This window comes from Pelophylax lessonae (assembly GCF_965119305.1).
Source record: "Pelophylax lessonae genome assembly, chromosome: 2".
Taxonomy (NCBI): domain Eukaryota; kingdom Metazoa; phylum Chordata; class Amphibia; order Anura; family Ranidae; genus Pelophylax; species Pelophylax lessonae.
In genome coordinates this window covers 104,656,404-104,673,654 of record NC_138769.1, presented here as the reverse complement: position 1 = coordinate 104,673,654, position 17,251 = coordinate 104,656,404, and the positions used below count along the sequence as shown (strand labels likewise).

General features: G+C 42.7%; 1 protein-coding gene across 1 annotated transcript in view; it reads left to right on the top strand.

The window, feature by feature from the left end:
• Positions 1-16,555, top strand: part of LOC309547384 (SET domain-containing protein 4-like) — a 42,850-nt gene extending 26,295 nt beyond the window's left edge. Inside the window, exons 7-11 of the mRNA XM_082247227.1 lie at positions 51-225; positions 3,532-3,613; positions 6,309-6,389; positions 8,502-8,625; positions 16,045-16,555. Of these exons, the coding sequence (XP_082103353.1) occupies positions 51-225; positions 3,532-3,613; positions 6,309-6,389; positions 8,502-8,625; positions 16,045-16,176 (594 nt within the window). The 3' untranslated portion in view covers positions 16,177-16,555. The remainder of the gene's footprint in view (positions 1-50; positions 226-3,531; positions 3,614-6,308; positions 6,390-8,501; positions 8,626-16,044) is intronic.
• The last annotated feature ends 696 nt before the right edge of the window (positions 16,556-17,251 follow it).

The window sequence follows — 17,251 nt, the reverse complement described above, 5'->3', positions numbered from 1 at the left end:
TGTGACAGGCAAAGGTACTTCATTTACTTTCTATAATTTGTTCCATTCAGGTGGAAGCCGCATTTAATGAGGAGACTCGACATTATGAGATTAGGACTAAAGTGCAGTATAGGAAGTATGACCAAGTGTTTATTTGCTATGGACCCCATGATAATCAGCGACTTCTGCTAGAATACGGATTTGTGGCAGCTAACAATCCCCATCAGAGTGTCTATGTGACTCCAGGTAAGTGTATGCTAGGGGCTGGATCATCTGGCCAAAAAAAACAACACAGGATGGTGGATTTACTAAAGACAAATAGACTCTGAACTTTGCAAGTGCAGTTGCACTGATTTTCCCCTGAGCTTTATGAATGTGGTAAAGCTCTGTTAATTTCCATCATCTTATCATGTACAAGCAAAAATTCATTTTTTTCCTTGCACCTGATTGGGTATTCTTTACAAAATGCAGCTTCACCACATTCACTAAGCTCTGGGGAAAAAAAAACTGTAACTGCACTTGCAAGGTGCACAGTCAATTTGCCTTCAGTAAATCCACCCCATATTGTCACTGGTTTACAAAAACTACAGGCTAATGTAATTGTGACCTGGAGTAGCCAATCACCTTCCTGTTTTCCCAGTGCAATTTACAGATTCCCAGCCTGTTTTTATATCTGCCATATGGCCTACTTTGAATAGCGTATAGGTTTGCTGATTGTGCCTGGTTCTCTGCCCATCTGTAAATTCTGGGTGCTTGGCTAGGAGCACCTAGTACAAACTTCTGTCTCACTTGAAATTTGCTTAAAAGCTTTATTTGTTTGAAACATCAGATACAGCCAGTGCTTTTTGTGGTAAAGGACTTCCCCTTCCTTGGGGCTTGCATAACGATTAATAATACATTCAGTATTAAATAATATAGAAAGCCTTAAACTGAATCAGGGTCAGCATGCTTTTAGGACAACCCAGCCTCAAGACCGGATCTATAGTATTTCCAACTGAGTGTATTGCAAATTGTTCTACAAATCTTAAAGAGGAAAGTCCCCCACCAAAATGCGTTGGTTGTATCATATGTCCCTAACAAATAAAGATTTTAAACGGATTTCAAAATAGACGGAAGTTTGTACTAGGGGCTTATAACCACACACCCAGATGTTGTTCATCAGCTGAGCGATTTGACTATCCTGAGCAGAGAGGCAGCAGCCTAGGCCCAGAACCGCGTCTTTACCTTTACCATAAACTAAACTCTAGCAAGGATAACATGCTTTATCCTTTATTATTTTAAATTAACTTGTACTCACATCAGTTCTGTGTTCCTACAGGCCATCTGTGAATCATCACCTTGTGCCTCCTTTTGATTTCAAGGAATAAAATATGTAACTTTATTCTCATTGTGAGGCAAACTTTGGCCACCATTGCCCAGGAATTTTTGCATAGTCTTCCTCTTATTAAAACTGCTCAGGTCAACCTAGCTAACCAGGGATACCCTAATCTGACCCCTATTTGAAAGGACAAAATATAACATCTCCAGCGTGTGGTGGTCTAATGCCAGTACTTGGCACACATCCATTTGGCAGAGTGGGGGTGTCCCAATAGAAACTATAAAAACACAAGAAAAAAAAAGGGTACCTGCCTAGCACATTATCTCAATACCCATTTATTGTAAAAAAATGTGTAAATAAATCTTCTCACAGACGATACGACTGACAAACCATATCAAGATAACACAACTGTTCCATCCACTCAATGTACTCCTCAGCTTGGGAGGACATCATTTGGGATCCAAATGGCTTATGGTGCTTTTCCACTGCATGGAACCGAACGGTTCGGCTCGCTTTTGTGCTTTTCCACTGCTGGTACCGCATTGTACGGTGTAGGAACAGTTCGGTACGGTACGGCGGCGCTTTTCCACTATATGGAACCGAATGGTACGGCTCTCTAAAACAGTACCAACTCGATTGTGGTCCCAAGAGGTACCATACCGGTACCATATCCCACAATCCTTTGCATGCAGTCACTACTAGCCACTGATTGGTCAGAGAATCGTTGTTATCCCACCCACTTAACTTTAGTACTACTTTAGTAGAAAAGCAAACCATACCAAACCGTACCGAACCGCTCCAACACCGTACCATGCGGTACCAGCAGTGGAAAAGCAAACCGGGCCAAGCAGGGCCGAGTAGAGCCGAGCCGGTACTTGCAGTGGAAAAGTGCCATTACACATTTCTAGGGCAGTACCCTCTTCTTCATATTTGGCTCTGAGGAAGAGGGTACTGCCCTTAAAACAAGTAAGCCATTTGGATCCTAGGTGATGTCACCCCAAGCTCAGGAGTACATTGAGTGGATGGAACAGTTGTGTTATCTTGATACGCTTTGTCAGTCGTATCGTCTGTGAGATTTATTTACACATTTTTTACAATAAATAGTTATTGAGATAATGCGCCAGGCTTTGTAGTTGAAAGGACAGACCCTTTCTCTCATTAGCTGTCATAGCTTGTGTTGATGGCAGCCATACTGTACATTTTTTTTTATCTATGTGCCTGTATATTGCAGAATGACAACAGAAAAACTTGAGGTTCCGTAAATGAAAAGTTATTCAAAGCAACCCAAACCAAACAGTCTTTAGCTAGCAGAACATAGACAGCACACAGGTGTGACATCTGACATTTGCCTTTAAGTTGCAGCCTGCAGGCACACAGTCCTCATAAGTTAAAGAGTAACTGTATATCCAGTCAGGAGATTACTGTAAGTGGCCGTAGGATGCAGTGCTAGGACAAGATCCTTCAGCATCCAAGGCAAAAAGGCCAAAATGCACCCTTCTCCTCTATCCATTTTTTTATTGTTCCAAGAATACATATTTCCCTACAGACATCCTTCACTGCCATCATATAGCCTTTGTGTAGTTGCATACATTTACCCAGGTTTTGCATTTTCTTGTATTTGCTGTAGGATCAGGGGTCAGGTTGGTTGCTGGCTGGAAGAGGAGGCATGCATACTCCTTGTGCCACTTTGCAGCCCAAGTATTTAAAGGGCTTATGCTGGCCATAGATGACCCTTTTTTTTATCAACAGATTCTTCCATCCACACAAAGGGAGATGGATGGAGGAATCCTCATCGCTGTGACATTGTATTCTGATAGTGGGACTCCTCTGCTGTCAGAATACTATAATCTGCAACTGCAGCCAACTGGTTGCAGTCGCTGATCGAAAAAAGTTTTCCAATATTCCCGTTTCACAGAAGTCGCTCTATCAATTGACTTCTTATGAACAGTTACAGCCATACATGGATTGAAATTTGGCCCATCCCTGCTGAAATTTAAACCATCTATGCTTTGGTTTGCTCTTCATCCAGGCCCTGATTGAATATATGCAAAAACCAAACAGTAATCCTTGATGGGGGCGTTACAGTCCTGTCGAGGGGGTGACACTAACTGGGTGCTACAAATTTCCCGGTCTGACAGCAGGAATCGAATTGGTTGCTGCAGATATACAAATTTTCTTTTGACCATATTTTCTAACTGTTCTGACAGTGTTGTGTTGTTCTCCACTATTTGTAGATGTCATCCTCCAGTATTTATCTTGCACAGACAAACAGCTACAGAAGAAATGGTCACTACTAAAGGAAAATAGATTTTTAGAGTAAGTTGAGTGTTTTGCTGGTTGCATTGAAATTAAAGTGATTTCAAAGGTTTCTTTTTTAAAATTAAAATAACAATTGTGTTATGCTTACACTCTGTGTAGTGGTTTAGCATATAGCAGTCCCAACACACCTCAGATCCCCCGCTCCCCCCTGCCAAGTTCCCCCATTGAAAGCCGCTTTCTATGGGTTCACTCGTGCAGGCTTACTCCCAAGCCGCCATGTCTGTGTTAATTGACTTCCTCCTCATAGGGTATGATTCACAGGAGCCAGGGTAGTTGGCTAACAATATGCCCAGTTGGGACGGACACAGCCGGGAGAGCCGCTGCTCACATGCACATCTCTGGATCATGATCGGGTTCAGGTAAGTTTACGGGGGTCTGGGGGGGACCCTTTGCAACAGAAGATTTTTTTATCTTAATGCAAGGAAGGCATTTGGGTAAAAAAAAAACTTAGAGGAGCTCCAGGGTCCTTCAGAAAAAATAAAAGTCACAAATACTGTAGCTGCTGACTTTTAATATTATTTATTTATTTATTTCAGGTACTTATATATTAGGGCACTTCCCTGTCCAGGAACCCAGCGGTGTCCTCACCTGAGCTGATTTTTCAATCAGCTATTAAGTGCTGGCACTGCCATCCAGACTAAAGCCTCGTAAACACGTACCGATTGTTGGCCGTGAATTTTTGATTGTCGGCTTGTTAGTATGATGATTCCGACAACCGACTGCGACTTTTCGGCCGAACAAAATCTGGTGTGCATGCTATAAAATTTTTGTTGGCCGTCAACAGAACGGCCGATTGTTCGTCAGTCAGTGCAGATTTCGGCAGACAAAAATCAGATAAGCAAGACTGGGCATGCTCAGAGAAGAAAAAACACATGGAAAGTAAACCAGCACATGACATCACTTCTGAAGTTGGATGTTGTTGACCGAAAAAATTTGTGTGCAGTCTAGAGCACATTTCAACCAACACAACAACACTGGACAAAAGACGGCCGATCGGTCGGCCAACAATCGGTGCGTGTGTACGAGGCTTAAGGGAAACCGGCAGTGAAGCCTTGTGGCTTCACAGCAGGTCTTCTACTGTGCATGCGCGAAGCGTGCTGCACTTTGTGAAAGGGCCGTCTGCGGGGGAAGGAGGAGGGGGCTGAACAGTTTGCGATGAACTTAGGTGGAAGTGGCACCGGAGAAAAGGGAAAGGGAGTATGTTCTATTGGGAATGTAGAAAGATAAGTGAAACTTTTATTTATTTTTTGCTAATTTAAAGTGGTTCTAAAGCCTTCAGGAGCTTCATACTAAAGAGAAAGCTCTGCTTGTCTGCCGCGTCTCCTCCTCCGCTGCTACACTTGGCACCTTTTTAGGGGGATGGGGGGAGCAGGTACCTGGTTTTTACAGGTACCCTTCTCTCCGCCTCCCCCTCAATAGATGCCAAATGTAGCAGGGGGGGGGGGGGTGCAGACAAGTGGAGCTTCCCTTTTTTTGGTGGAGCTCCTTTTTAAGACTTTAGAACCACTTTAAATGAGCAAAAAAAAAATACATAAAAGTTTCACTTCTAACATTCCCAACAGAACATACTCCCTTTTCTTCCGTGCCATTTTGTTATGTCTCTGGCAACAAAGAGAGGAAGTCAACCTAAACTTCAAGTCCTGATTTGTCATGACCATGTGATAATGCTGGGCCAATGCTCAAGCACCCTCTTTTTTTATGCAGGAGGCAAAGGAATCTCGTGCTCCCCTTTACCTAAAGCACTGGGTATTTCTCTTTGTTTCTAGAGTGGTAGGGGAGTGAAACAAAGGTGAGTATACCGTATGTAGCTGTTGAGAGGGAAAATTGTGAAATTACATATTTAGGGGGCGCTATTATAGTGATGAATTTACTGTAAACCCCAACATGAAAATTCATATACCAAAATATGTTAATAAAATGTTAAAAAATACTATGTAAAAAATAAAACACAATTAGTTGTGGCACTATAAACAAATTCTATATAATAGTGTCCATAATAATAATGTCCATGAAATATGATACATTTTTTCTAGTGTATTCCACTAAATGTGCTTTCACCGAGGAATATTACTTCACACCCAATGTGCTCATGTGAATAAATAACTCACCGGAACACAATGACCTCATTAGTTAAAAAGAAGGTCACTTTGCGCTTGTCTCTTTAAATTCTTTTCTTATTATTTTTAACGGGTATCCACTCCATCAGTCAACTAGACCCTTTAAATATGGCCAGACAGTTTTGCTTTAAAGTATTCCTCTTGCTTACAAAAGGTGAAGTTGTCGTCTTCACTTCACCATAGAAACCAAAATATAGTACTATATAGTGTAGTATGTTTATTTAGCAAAAATATGAACAAGTGTTTAAAATAATGGTCACATTAAAAGGTGCCTAAATTGGCACAGACACAACCCACCTGTGTTAGTATTGGAATTGCTGCAGCTTTGCTCGTGTCCTGGAAGCGGTGAGCTTTCCACCAACCGGATGTTTGGGACCGGAAATGGCAAGCTGGATGTTCCGCCTCTACGCACGTTTCGTCAATCTGACATCATCAGGAAGCTGATGTCCTACTGATTTGTATGAAGGATTTTTTTTGTTTTTTTTATAATTAGTCCACTGAAAATAATTGCTATGTAATGTCATAGGGTGGAAAAGCATATGTTAAAAAATTATTCTAATTATGTTTTATTTTAGAAATTTGACATTTGGACAGGATGGGCCCTCCTGGAAGCTTCTAACAGCTCTCAGACTGCTGTGTCTAGCTTCTGAAGAATTGTAAGTTGCTCTTTCAACAATATATATATATATATTAGTGATCGACCGATATCGATATTTAAAGCCGATACCCATATTTTGGCCATTATATATCGGTATTGGCCGATATTTTTGTACATTAATTTTTTTTTTTTTTTCTTGACAGGTACTGTTGTGGAGGGATCTGGGGATCTAAAAAAACCCAAACCCCTCCTTTGCACTTAAAAGCATTCAAAACGCCAACTTTGGCTGTTTTGAATGCTGTCATTTTTTTAAATTTGGGGCCAAGTACCCAGAAGTGATGTCATGACATCACTTCTGGGTTTTTAAATTGAGACCCGATCAGAGCTAAATGCGGCTTTGATCGGGTCTTCGGTGGCCATGCAGGATGGTTGCCCGGGTCTCCCCGTGGGACGGGAGACCCGGGCGAGCCACAACGGTTTTCATTACAAGACAGCCGACCGTTGGCTATGGACGCCGGTACCGGGGTGATGCCTCTAGCTGCAGGCATCACTCCGGTACAAGCACTTTCCCGAAATATCGGCAATATCGGTAACCTCAGGGGCCGATTCCGATATATCGGGGAAAGTGCATATCGGCCCCTGATACATTGGAATTGCTGATAATTGATCGACCCCTAAGAAATATATATATATAATTTTATTATTATTTTTGTATGTATACCAGTGTACGAAATTCATCTCAAGATTTACATATTTCTAATTCATTAGAGAATGAAAATATTTAAAGGCTTAGTTCGCTATTTTATTTGGTCATTTATAGCTAAACTATGTGCCAGTAAAACAATTTGTTCCCGAGATTAAAATCATAATTACACAGGATTTATATAGTGCCATCATTTTGTGCATTGCTTTATAAAATCACAAAATGATAAGGATTGTCAAAGCAATGTAGGCCACTAGGGGAGATTTACGAAGGCTGGTTTCACACGGGCATGTCCATTGTCTGCATTTACATGCTCGGCAGATGGATGACATGTCAGTGTCCTCTCTGCTATGCCGAATGGACACGGAGACAGCCCCACGCTCCTCTATGGGGTGATCGGTGGAAATGGACTGCCTGTCCGTTCTCATCCGACTGTCATCCGATCTGATCCACTGTTTTTTGCGGACAGGATCGGATGGCAGCGGACATGTGTTTGCTGACCTCTGCCGCTCCATAGGGGAGACTGTAGCGTCCAAATTAGGTCCCTCTGCAAAACTGATAGGTGGACCTGATCGGGGAAAGCCTGTGTGAAACCAGCCTAAAACTGGTGCACACAGAATCTGGTGCAGCTGTGCATAATAACCAATCAGCTTCTAACTTCAGCTTGTTCAGTTAGGGCTCTTTCACACGGTCCGCCTCCGTAGGTGGATCCGTGCTGCTCAGCATGGGATCGTAAACACAGATCCCCGCTGAGCAGAAGGTGACAGCTCCCTCTCTGCTCTGTGTGCGGAGAGGGAGGTGTCAGAGCCCCATGCATCTCTATGGGGAAATCGGATAAGAGTGGACCGCTTATCCGCTTTCATCCGATCCCCTGGACGGATGGAAAATAGGGTTTCCATCCGTCCGGATTTCACGGACAGGATCGGATGTGGATGGCAGCGGGTGTCAGCGGACATGTCTCCGCTGACATCCGCTCCCGCATACGGATGCATTAAGCATCCAATCAGATCCGCCTAAAAAACTGACAGGCAGATCTTATCGGATCGCTCGTGTGAAAGGGGCCTTAGGTATTAACAATAAAATCTAAAAGCTGATTGGTTACTATGCACAGCTGCACTAGATTCTGTGTGCACCAGTTTTAGTAACTCTCCCTCATTGTATCTCTCAGTTGCCTGCGTTTAAACATTTTTTACAGGTAGTTAGTCATTTTGGTTGCCATAGTAGATTTTACCTGAATGATTGGGGGACAGAAAAACCATGGCTCAACTCTTTTTTTTGTTTTACTGTCCCTCTGGCTGCCCATTTGAAAGAGCCTTTATTCTGTAATCCATTACATTTTACAGGAAGGTAAAATTAAGGGATGCGTTTTGCAGTAAATAGAAAATGAACTATGAAACCAGCCTGTTTTTCTTTCCACTGCAAGATATTAGTATCGTTTTGGAGACTATAATCTCTTTGTTGTTTTAGCACATACTGGAAAAAAGTTCTTCTGGGAAGTTTTATGTCGGAGTCCAACGAGCAGAGCTGCATGGAACTTGTGAGGAAGATTTGCCAGCACTTACTAGAGCAGACTTCATGGGCTCTACAGAAGGTGAGTCAGGCAGATGCTGGAATACAGCGATCGGCTTTAAGTGGCGTTTGGCTTCCTGAAAGTATGGCCTAAAATGTTAACCCTTCTGTTTATCAGCATGGCGTTTAGTGAATCTGTTGGACTGCCTTAAGAGTATTTGTACTGCAGTGAAAAGTAAAATGCTGTGAATGAGGACAGAAGAGGGCACAGGTACTGCAGCAGTTTTTTCTAATGATGATGGATTTAGCATTGCTAAGATCCAACGTCTCCCGATAATCAGGAAACAAACATGAGACGCTCAACTGAGCACTTGTGTCTATAAAGAGAAAGCAGTCCATTTTCAGTAGCGAAAACAAGTGTAAATGCTGCAGCTCTTTTTCCTTTTTTTAAATATCATACGGATTGATTTACTAAAACTGATGAGTGCAAATCTGGTGCAGCGCTGCATTGTAGCCAATCAGTTTCTAACTTCAGCTTATTCAATTCAGCTTTGACAAAAAAAGACAAAAAATAAATAAAATTGGAAGCTAATTAGTTTCTGTGCACAGCTGCACCAGATTTTACACTCTGCAGTTTTAGTAAATCAACCCCATAGGGTCCTTTCACATGAGTGATCCGATCAGATCCGTCTGTCAGTTTTTTAGGCAGGTCTGATCGGATCCCCCATGCATCCCTATGGGGCAGCGGATGTCAGCGGTGACATGTCCGCTGACACCCGCTGCCATCCGCATCCGATCCTGTCCGTGAATCCAGACAGATGGAAACCCTATTTTCCTTCTGTCCAGGGGATCAGATGGCATCGGATGAGAGCGGACAGGCGGTCTGTTCTCATCCAATTCCCCCATAGAGGTGCATGGGGCTCTGACACCTCCCTCTCCGCACACAGAGCAGAGAGGGAGATGTCACCTGCCTGCTCAGCGGGGATCTCTGTATCGATCCCCCGCTGAGCAGCATGGATCCGCCTACGGAGGCGGACCGTGTGAAAGAAGCCTTAAGGTATTTAAAACATATGTGAAGGTAAAAAACAAAAAAAACATGCAGTACATCAATGTGATGAATGCATATTTTACCTTGTTTTATCCCTTTAACCTCTTGCTGCCGATGGGGTCCTCCCCTTTAAGTGTATTTAAGAGCCCTTTCACACTGAGACGAATTTGAAGCAGTTTGGTGCTAAAAAAAAGCGCCAGAAAAGCTCACGAAAACCTATTCCTATTAAAATCAATGAATGCTTTTACACTGGGGTGGTGCACTGGTGGGGCGGTGCAAAAAATCCTGCAAGCAGCATCTTTGATGCATGTTTGGAGCACTAAAAAAAAACACCTCAATAACGCCCCTATCCATTGAAATGGATAGAAAGCGCTTCAAAAGCACCTTAAAATGGTTCTTGAAGCAGTTTTTGAGTCATGTCTCCTTAAAAACAGCACATCACTAACGCCTCAAAGGTGCAGCAAAAGTGCTGCAAAAGCACGCAGCTCTGTATGGACAGTTTTCAAGCGCCTCAGTGTGAAAAGGCTCTTAATGCCAGAGGCTCAAACAGTGACCTGGAGCTGTCAGTGGCAGCTTGGTAACAGTGCTGGGGGCACAGAGTAATTGCATTCCCAGAACAAAAAAAACCTGATGTTAAAGCCTGACCACTGTGCTGTCACATATCAGCATATAGTCAGCAGGAAGGGGTTAAAGTCTTCTAGAAATCCACTCAGCTTTTTGCCCTTGTGGTCTGACAACACACAACATTTTTGTGGACTGAGTGGTGTCAGCCCTATCCATTGTCTTGCTAAACTACTCAATCACTCCAATTCTCAGACCTCTACAACATAAAGAAAATAATATTGCTGCGCCAAGTCTTTCATTGGAGATAAATAAATAAATATGTTTGGTGTACAAAATGTTATCACAATAACTCTAAATCAGTCCATCAACTGTGATACTAAAGTGATAAATCAAATCAGCCCGCTGACGAAGTCTATGACGCAACGCGTACGGGGGAGGAGCCTGCACGTCATCACGTCGATTCCCGGAGACCACAGGCAGCGTTTGATGCTATGATAAGTCCGCACTGCTGAAGTGCTTTGAAATGTAAGTGCGATTTCACCATTTATGATTTAATAAATAGCCTTAAAATCAGAGAGCACTAGATCTTGCTTTTATTTTTTCCACACCGATGCCATATAAACCTGGAGGGACTATCAGGAGGCGGTGATGGGAAGGCAAACCAGACTGCAGTGATTATTCCAGAGTGTGTATTGACTCTCAGGAGTCTGTTCCTAAGGTGAGCTGCTAATCTGTCACTAGTCACTAGGAGCACCAGGAGTGAAGCATGCAGCCCTTTTGATCACATTTGTGGATGAAGATTTTTTGATTTTTCTTTCAGTCACTATTTTCACTGAGGATTGGGACTATTAATATTATTGATTTTATAATCACGGCTCAGAAATTGATTTATCACTTTAGTATCACAGTTGATGGACTGATTTAGAGTTATTGTGATAACATTTTGTACACCAAACATATTTATTTATTTATCTCCAATGAAAGACTTGGCGCAGCAATATTATTTTCTTTAAGTTTTCACAGGTGTTTTTGTGTTTGGCACTGATTGTTTGCAGCCTTGTGCACAAGAATCTTGATTGATTCTTTTTTTCTGTTGAATGTGGGCTTGCGCTGATTATTTTTGATTTACATACTCTACAACATAAAGGCTAGTCATTCTATAGTCCAGGAGTCTCCAAACCTTCTAAACAAAGGACCACTTTACTATCCTCCAGACTTTAGGGGGGCCAGATTGTGCCCACTGGTGGTAGAAAAAAAAATGTCCTGGATTCAGTGGGAATAAACAATGCCTCAGAGTTGGTGCACAGTGGGAGTGAATAATTGCACAACACCTTTGGTCAGGAGGAGGATAAATAGTCCACCATAATTGGTATTAGTGGAAGAAAAAGAGCCCCATCATTGATATCAGTGGGAGGAATGGTGCCTTATAATTGGTTTAAGTGGGAGGAATAGTGCTCCATTGTTGGTATCATTGGAAGGAGAAGTGCCCCATCGATGGCGTCAGTGGGAGAAATAGTGCCCCATCATTGATATCAGTGGGAGGAATAGTGCCCCATCATTGATATCAGTGGGAGGAATAGTTCCCCATTATTGATATCAGTGGGAGGAATAGTGCCCCATCATTGATATCAGTGGGAGGAATAGTGCCCCATCATTGATATCAGTGGGAGGAATAGTGCCCCATCATTGATATCAGTGGGAAGAATAGTGCCCCATTATTGATATCAGTGGGAGGAATAGTGCCCCATTATTGATATCAGTGGGAGGAATAGTGCCCCATCATTGATATCAGTGGGAGGAATAGTGCCCCATCATTGATATCAGTGGGAGGAATAGTGCCCCATCGATGGCGTCAGTGAGAGAAATAGTGCCCCTATCATTGATATCAGTGGGAGGAATAGTGCCCCATTATTGATATCAGTGGGAGGAATAGTGCCCCATCATTGATATCAGTGGGAGGAATAGTGCCCCATCGATGGCGTCAGTGAGAGAAATAGTGCCCCATCATTGATATCAGTAGGAGGAATAGTGCCCCATCATTGGTATCAGTGGGAGGAATAGTGCCCCATCATTGATATCAGTGGGAGGAATAGTGCCCCATCATTGATATCAGTGGGAGGAATAGTGCCCCATCATTGATATCAGTGGGAAGAATAGTGCCTCATCATTGATATCAGTGGGAGGAATGGTGCCCCATTATTGATATCAGTGGGAGGAATAGTGCCCCATTATTGATATCAGTGGGAGAAGTAGTGCCCCATTATTGATATCACCGGGAGGAATAGTGCCCCATTATTGATATCAGCGGGAGGAATAGTGCCCCATTATTGATATCAGCGGGAGGAATAGTGCCCCATTATTGATATCAGTGGGAGGAATAGTGCCCCATTATTGATATCAGTGGGAGAAGTAGTGCCCCATTATTGATATCACCGGGAGGAATAGTGCCCCATTATTGATATCACCGGGAGGAATAGTGCCCCATTATTGATATCAGCGGGAGGAATAGTGCCCCATTATTGATATCAGCGGGAGGAATAGTGCCCCATTATTGATATCAGCGGGAGGAATAGTGCCCCATTATTGATATCAGCGGGAGGAATAGTGCCCCATCATTGATATCAGTGGGAGGAATAGTGCCTCATTATTGATATCAGTGGGAGGAATGGTGCCTTATAATTGGTATTAGTGGGAGGAATAGTGCTCCATCGTTGGTATCATTGGAAGGAGAAGTGCTCCATCGTTTGCGTCAGCGTGGAAAATAGTGCCTTATCATTGGTGTCAGTGGCAGGAATTATGCCCCACTGTTTGTGTCACCTGGATTAATGGTACTTTTTATCAGTGGGAGGAATAGTTCCCCAAGAGCCAGACAAAGGCTAGCAAAGGGCCACAATTTGACGACCAACTGCCATAGTCCATGAAAAGAACTAGGAGGGCTCTTTGTGATAGCACAAGAAGTGTGGGAAGGACACAGGTGAGCTCTGGAGTTCTGACATGATCAACGGGGTTTTTTTGGACTTATCAAACAGTTCTTGCCAAACTGTATAGGAATGAATGGGACCACAGGACATATGCGCAGTAAGAGGAAGCAGGGACACTTTCACTGGAAAGGTTGGACAGGGCCACACAGCAAAGATCGCTAGATAAAGGAGGAAGGTAAATATTTGAACTGGTGGCTTTGCTCAGGGCTGGGAGGAATTAATTATAGGACAAATGTAGTAAAGTGTACTTCATCAGGGTGTTCTGAAAACGTTAGACAGCATTTTAAATTGTGCGAGAAATGTGTTTCAATGATGTATGTGCTTCATACATTTCTGCGATGTGCTGTGATGTTTTAGGGAGCTATGTACAGCACCTTGCTTGCCCCCACTCACCTGCTTGTGTTGTTGAGAAAAGCACAGAGACCCTGTGATGATGTCACTGGGTCTAAGATAAGGTATGTAAAGAAACCAGAAAGGTTTTATTTAAAGGATAAATTCACCTTTAAAATAAACAATGGCACAATATTTTGCTGGTAAAAAAATGTGCATTTTCTATTTTTTTTTTTTTGTAGGAGCCTGGAAAGCATCACCCCCGAGATCAGCAGGTCGTGGGTGCAATGCAGGGCTCCTGCAGACTGTCAGTGTAAGCTGTCTGCTCGCATCTCATATGAGCAGGCAGCTACACAATGACAGGAAGAATCAATTAACTACTTTGGTGGTTCATTTAAAAATACAAGCCGTCAGCTGCAAAAGCTGTGTCTGTACTTGTAGTTCATTCACAGAGCTCTTTTCAAATAGTGACAGCGGATGTGGGGAGAAAATCCCCAGCCTGCTGTCACAGGGAGGGGGTAATCAGGGAGCAGCTGTAGGAGCGGGAACATGTTAATTGTTCCACCCTAAAAACTGGTGGAACATGTAACATGTTCCCAAAGGTGAACTAATCCTTTAATAATTTCATTTTAATGTTTATGAGGGGAAAAGGATGAACCAGGAAATACAGAATACAAACAGATTAAACTTTAGCTTTAAAGTGCACCTTCAGTTTTCAGGGGAAAGCAATCTCTGTATATTGCGTGTATTATATATGTGCGTATTTAAAAAAAAAAATATATATATATATATATATATATATAGTATCTCACAAAAGTGAGTACACCCCTCACATTTTTGTAAATATTTTATTATATCTCTTCATGTGAAAATATTGAAGAAATGACACTTTGCTACAATGTAAAGTAGTGAGTGTACAGCTTATATAACAGTGTAAATTTGCTGTCCCCTCAACATAACTCAACACGCAGCCATTAATGTCTAAACCGCTGGCAACAAACGTGAGTACACCCCTAAGTGAAAATGTCCAAATTGGGCCCAATTAGTCATTTTCCCTCCCCCGGTGTCATGTGACTCGTTAGTGTTACAAGGTCTCAGGTGTGAATGGGGAGCAAGTGTGTTAAATTTGGTGCTATCGCTCTCACTCTCTCATACTGGTCACTGGAAGTTCAACATGGCACCTCCTGGCAAAGAACTCTCTGAGGATCTGAAAAAAATATTTTTTGCTCTACTTAAAGATGGCCTAGGCTATAAGAAGATTGCCAAGACCCTGAAACTGAGCTGCAGCACAGCCAAGACCATACAGTGCTTTACCAGGACAGGTTCCACTCAGAACAGGCCTCGCCATGGTCGACCAAAGAAGTTGAGTGCACGTGCTCAGCGTCATATGCAGAGGTTTTCTTTGGGAAATAGATGTATGAGTGCTGCCAGCATTTCTGCAGAGGTTGAAGGGGTGGGAGGTCAGCCTGTCAGTGCTCAGACCATACGCTGCACACTGCATCAAATTGGTCTGCATAGCTGTCATCCCAGAAGGAAGCCTCTTCTAAAGATGATGCACAAGAAAGCCCGCAAACAGTTTGCTGGAGACAAGCAGACTAAGGACATGGATTACTGGAACCATGTCCTGTAGTCTGATGAAACCAAGATAAATTTATTTGGTTCAGATGGTGTCAAGCGTGTGTGGCGGCAACCAGACGAGGAATACAAAGAAAAGTGTGTCTTGCCTACAGTCAAGCATGGTGGTGGGAGTGTCATGGTCTGGGGGCATGAGTGCTGCCGGCACTGGGGAGCTACAGTTCATTGAGGGAACCATGAATACCAACATGTACTGTGACATACTGAAGCAGAGCATGATTTCCCCCCTTTAGAGACTGGGCCGCAGGGCAGTATTCCAACATAACGACCCCAAACACACCTCCAAGACAACCACTGCCTTGCTAAAGAAGCTGAGGGTAAAGGTGATGGACTGGCCAAGCATGTCTCCAGACCTAAACCCTATTTAGCATCTGTGGGGCATCCTCAAATGGAAGGTGGAGGAGCGCAAGGTCTCTAACATCCACCAGCTCTGTGATGTCGTCATGGAGGAGTGGAAGAGGACTCCAGTGGCAACCTGTGAAGCTCTGGTGAACTCCATGCCCAAGAGGGTTAAAGCAGTGCTGGAAAATAATGGTGGCCACACAAAATATTGACACCTTGGCCCCAATTTGGACATTTTAACTTAGGGGTGTACTCACTTTTGTCACCAGCGGTTTAGACATTAATGGCTGTGTGTTGAGTTATTTTGAGGGGACAGCAAATTTTTTTTTTAAATTTATTTACTGTTATACAAGCTGTATACTCACTACTTTACATTGTAGCAAAGTGTCATTTCGTTAGTGTTGTCACATGAAAAGATATAATAAAATATTTGCAAAAGTGTGAGGGGTGTACTCACTTTTGTGAGATACTGTATGTGTGTATATATATATATATATATATATATACTGTATATATATAGTGTGTGTGTGTGTGTGTATATATATATATATATATATATATATATATATATATTATTTTTTTTTTTTTTTTTTTTTTCCAGATCTCTGCTTGGAAAAAAGAACACACAACAAATCCTCATCTTGCCTTAGTGGAAGAATTACGACTGGAAGCACTGAGAATTCTGCAAAGTTCAGACAACCTTCTACAGAACAGGGACTTTCTGTCACCATAGATCTGTGTCTGTATGTGATGTTTACATAAGCACATGTTTTACAGCAGACTCTCACCCTTTTTAAGCATACCTTAACTTTAAATGTAGCTGTAACTATTTTTATGTTGGGGGCTGCACTACATAGAAACAAAGCAAAGAAGAGTGAAAAAGGCCAATGCCCATCAAGTTTTATTTATGTTAGATCTAATGCCATTACTGTTGTTCCAGAAAAGGGCAAAGTTAAATAAAGGGAGGCAGCTGTCAATTTATTCCTACAATGGAAGAAATAATTTCCCTCTTGACCCTGGACAGATCAATTCTACAGATGTAACTTAAAGACACCCTGTCAAATAAGTAAAGTACTTGAGCAAACCACATACCTGTAAAGAAGAAACCGAATATTTACTTCCATCCGGAGAAGTCGTCAAATGATCACTGCTGGGGAACTGACACTTCTGGGAGTGTCAATCTTCTTGTTCCCTGTTTTTTCCTGCCAACCTCCCCCATCATTACTATTTCGTGTAATGCATGGAGTTTACAGAAGAATCAGTAAGCGCCGCAGGTGACCAAGCAGATTTACATTTCTTTAAAATGGAAAAAAGTCCGCAATACTTACCTCCCCTCCAACAGTCCAACGTTTGCAGGGTCCCTTGCCAGTGTTTGCATCGTCTCCCTTGCTTCTTCTGGATGCCAGGTCTTCGGCTGTCTTGATTGGCTGTTGTGAGATGATGCAACTTCTGTGCATTCGCACCTCAGTGTACATTTTAAGGAAGACTGTGAGCAAGCAGGTATGTTTTTATTATTGCAGAAGGCACATTGCATGTCTCTTCTGCAATAAAGAGCCTGCCTGCTCATAAGTTTTTTTTATTTTTAGACTTTAGTTCCACTTTAGTGTCCGTTTGCCAGTGGTCTTTGATAGACCATTTCTCAGCAGCAGAACAGAGTTCAATAGTGGCGGTGTTCTAAAATTTAGTCGGACCTGTGAAAATTCCGGACCCTCGTCACTTCCGGGGACGCTCCGTCACCACCAGCTGCTGCGAGCCCCGGTGCGCATGCGCACAAGGCATTTTCAAGGTCCGATGAAATTCTAAGACTT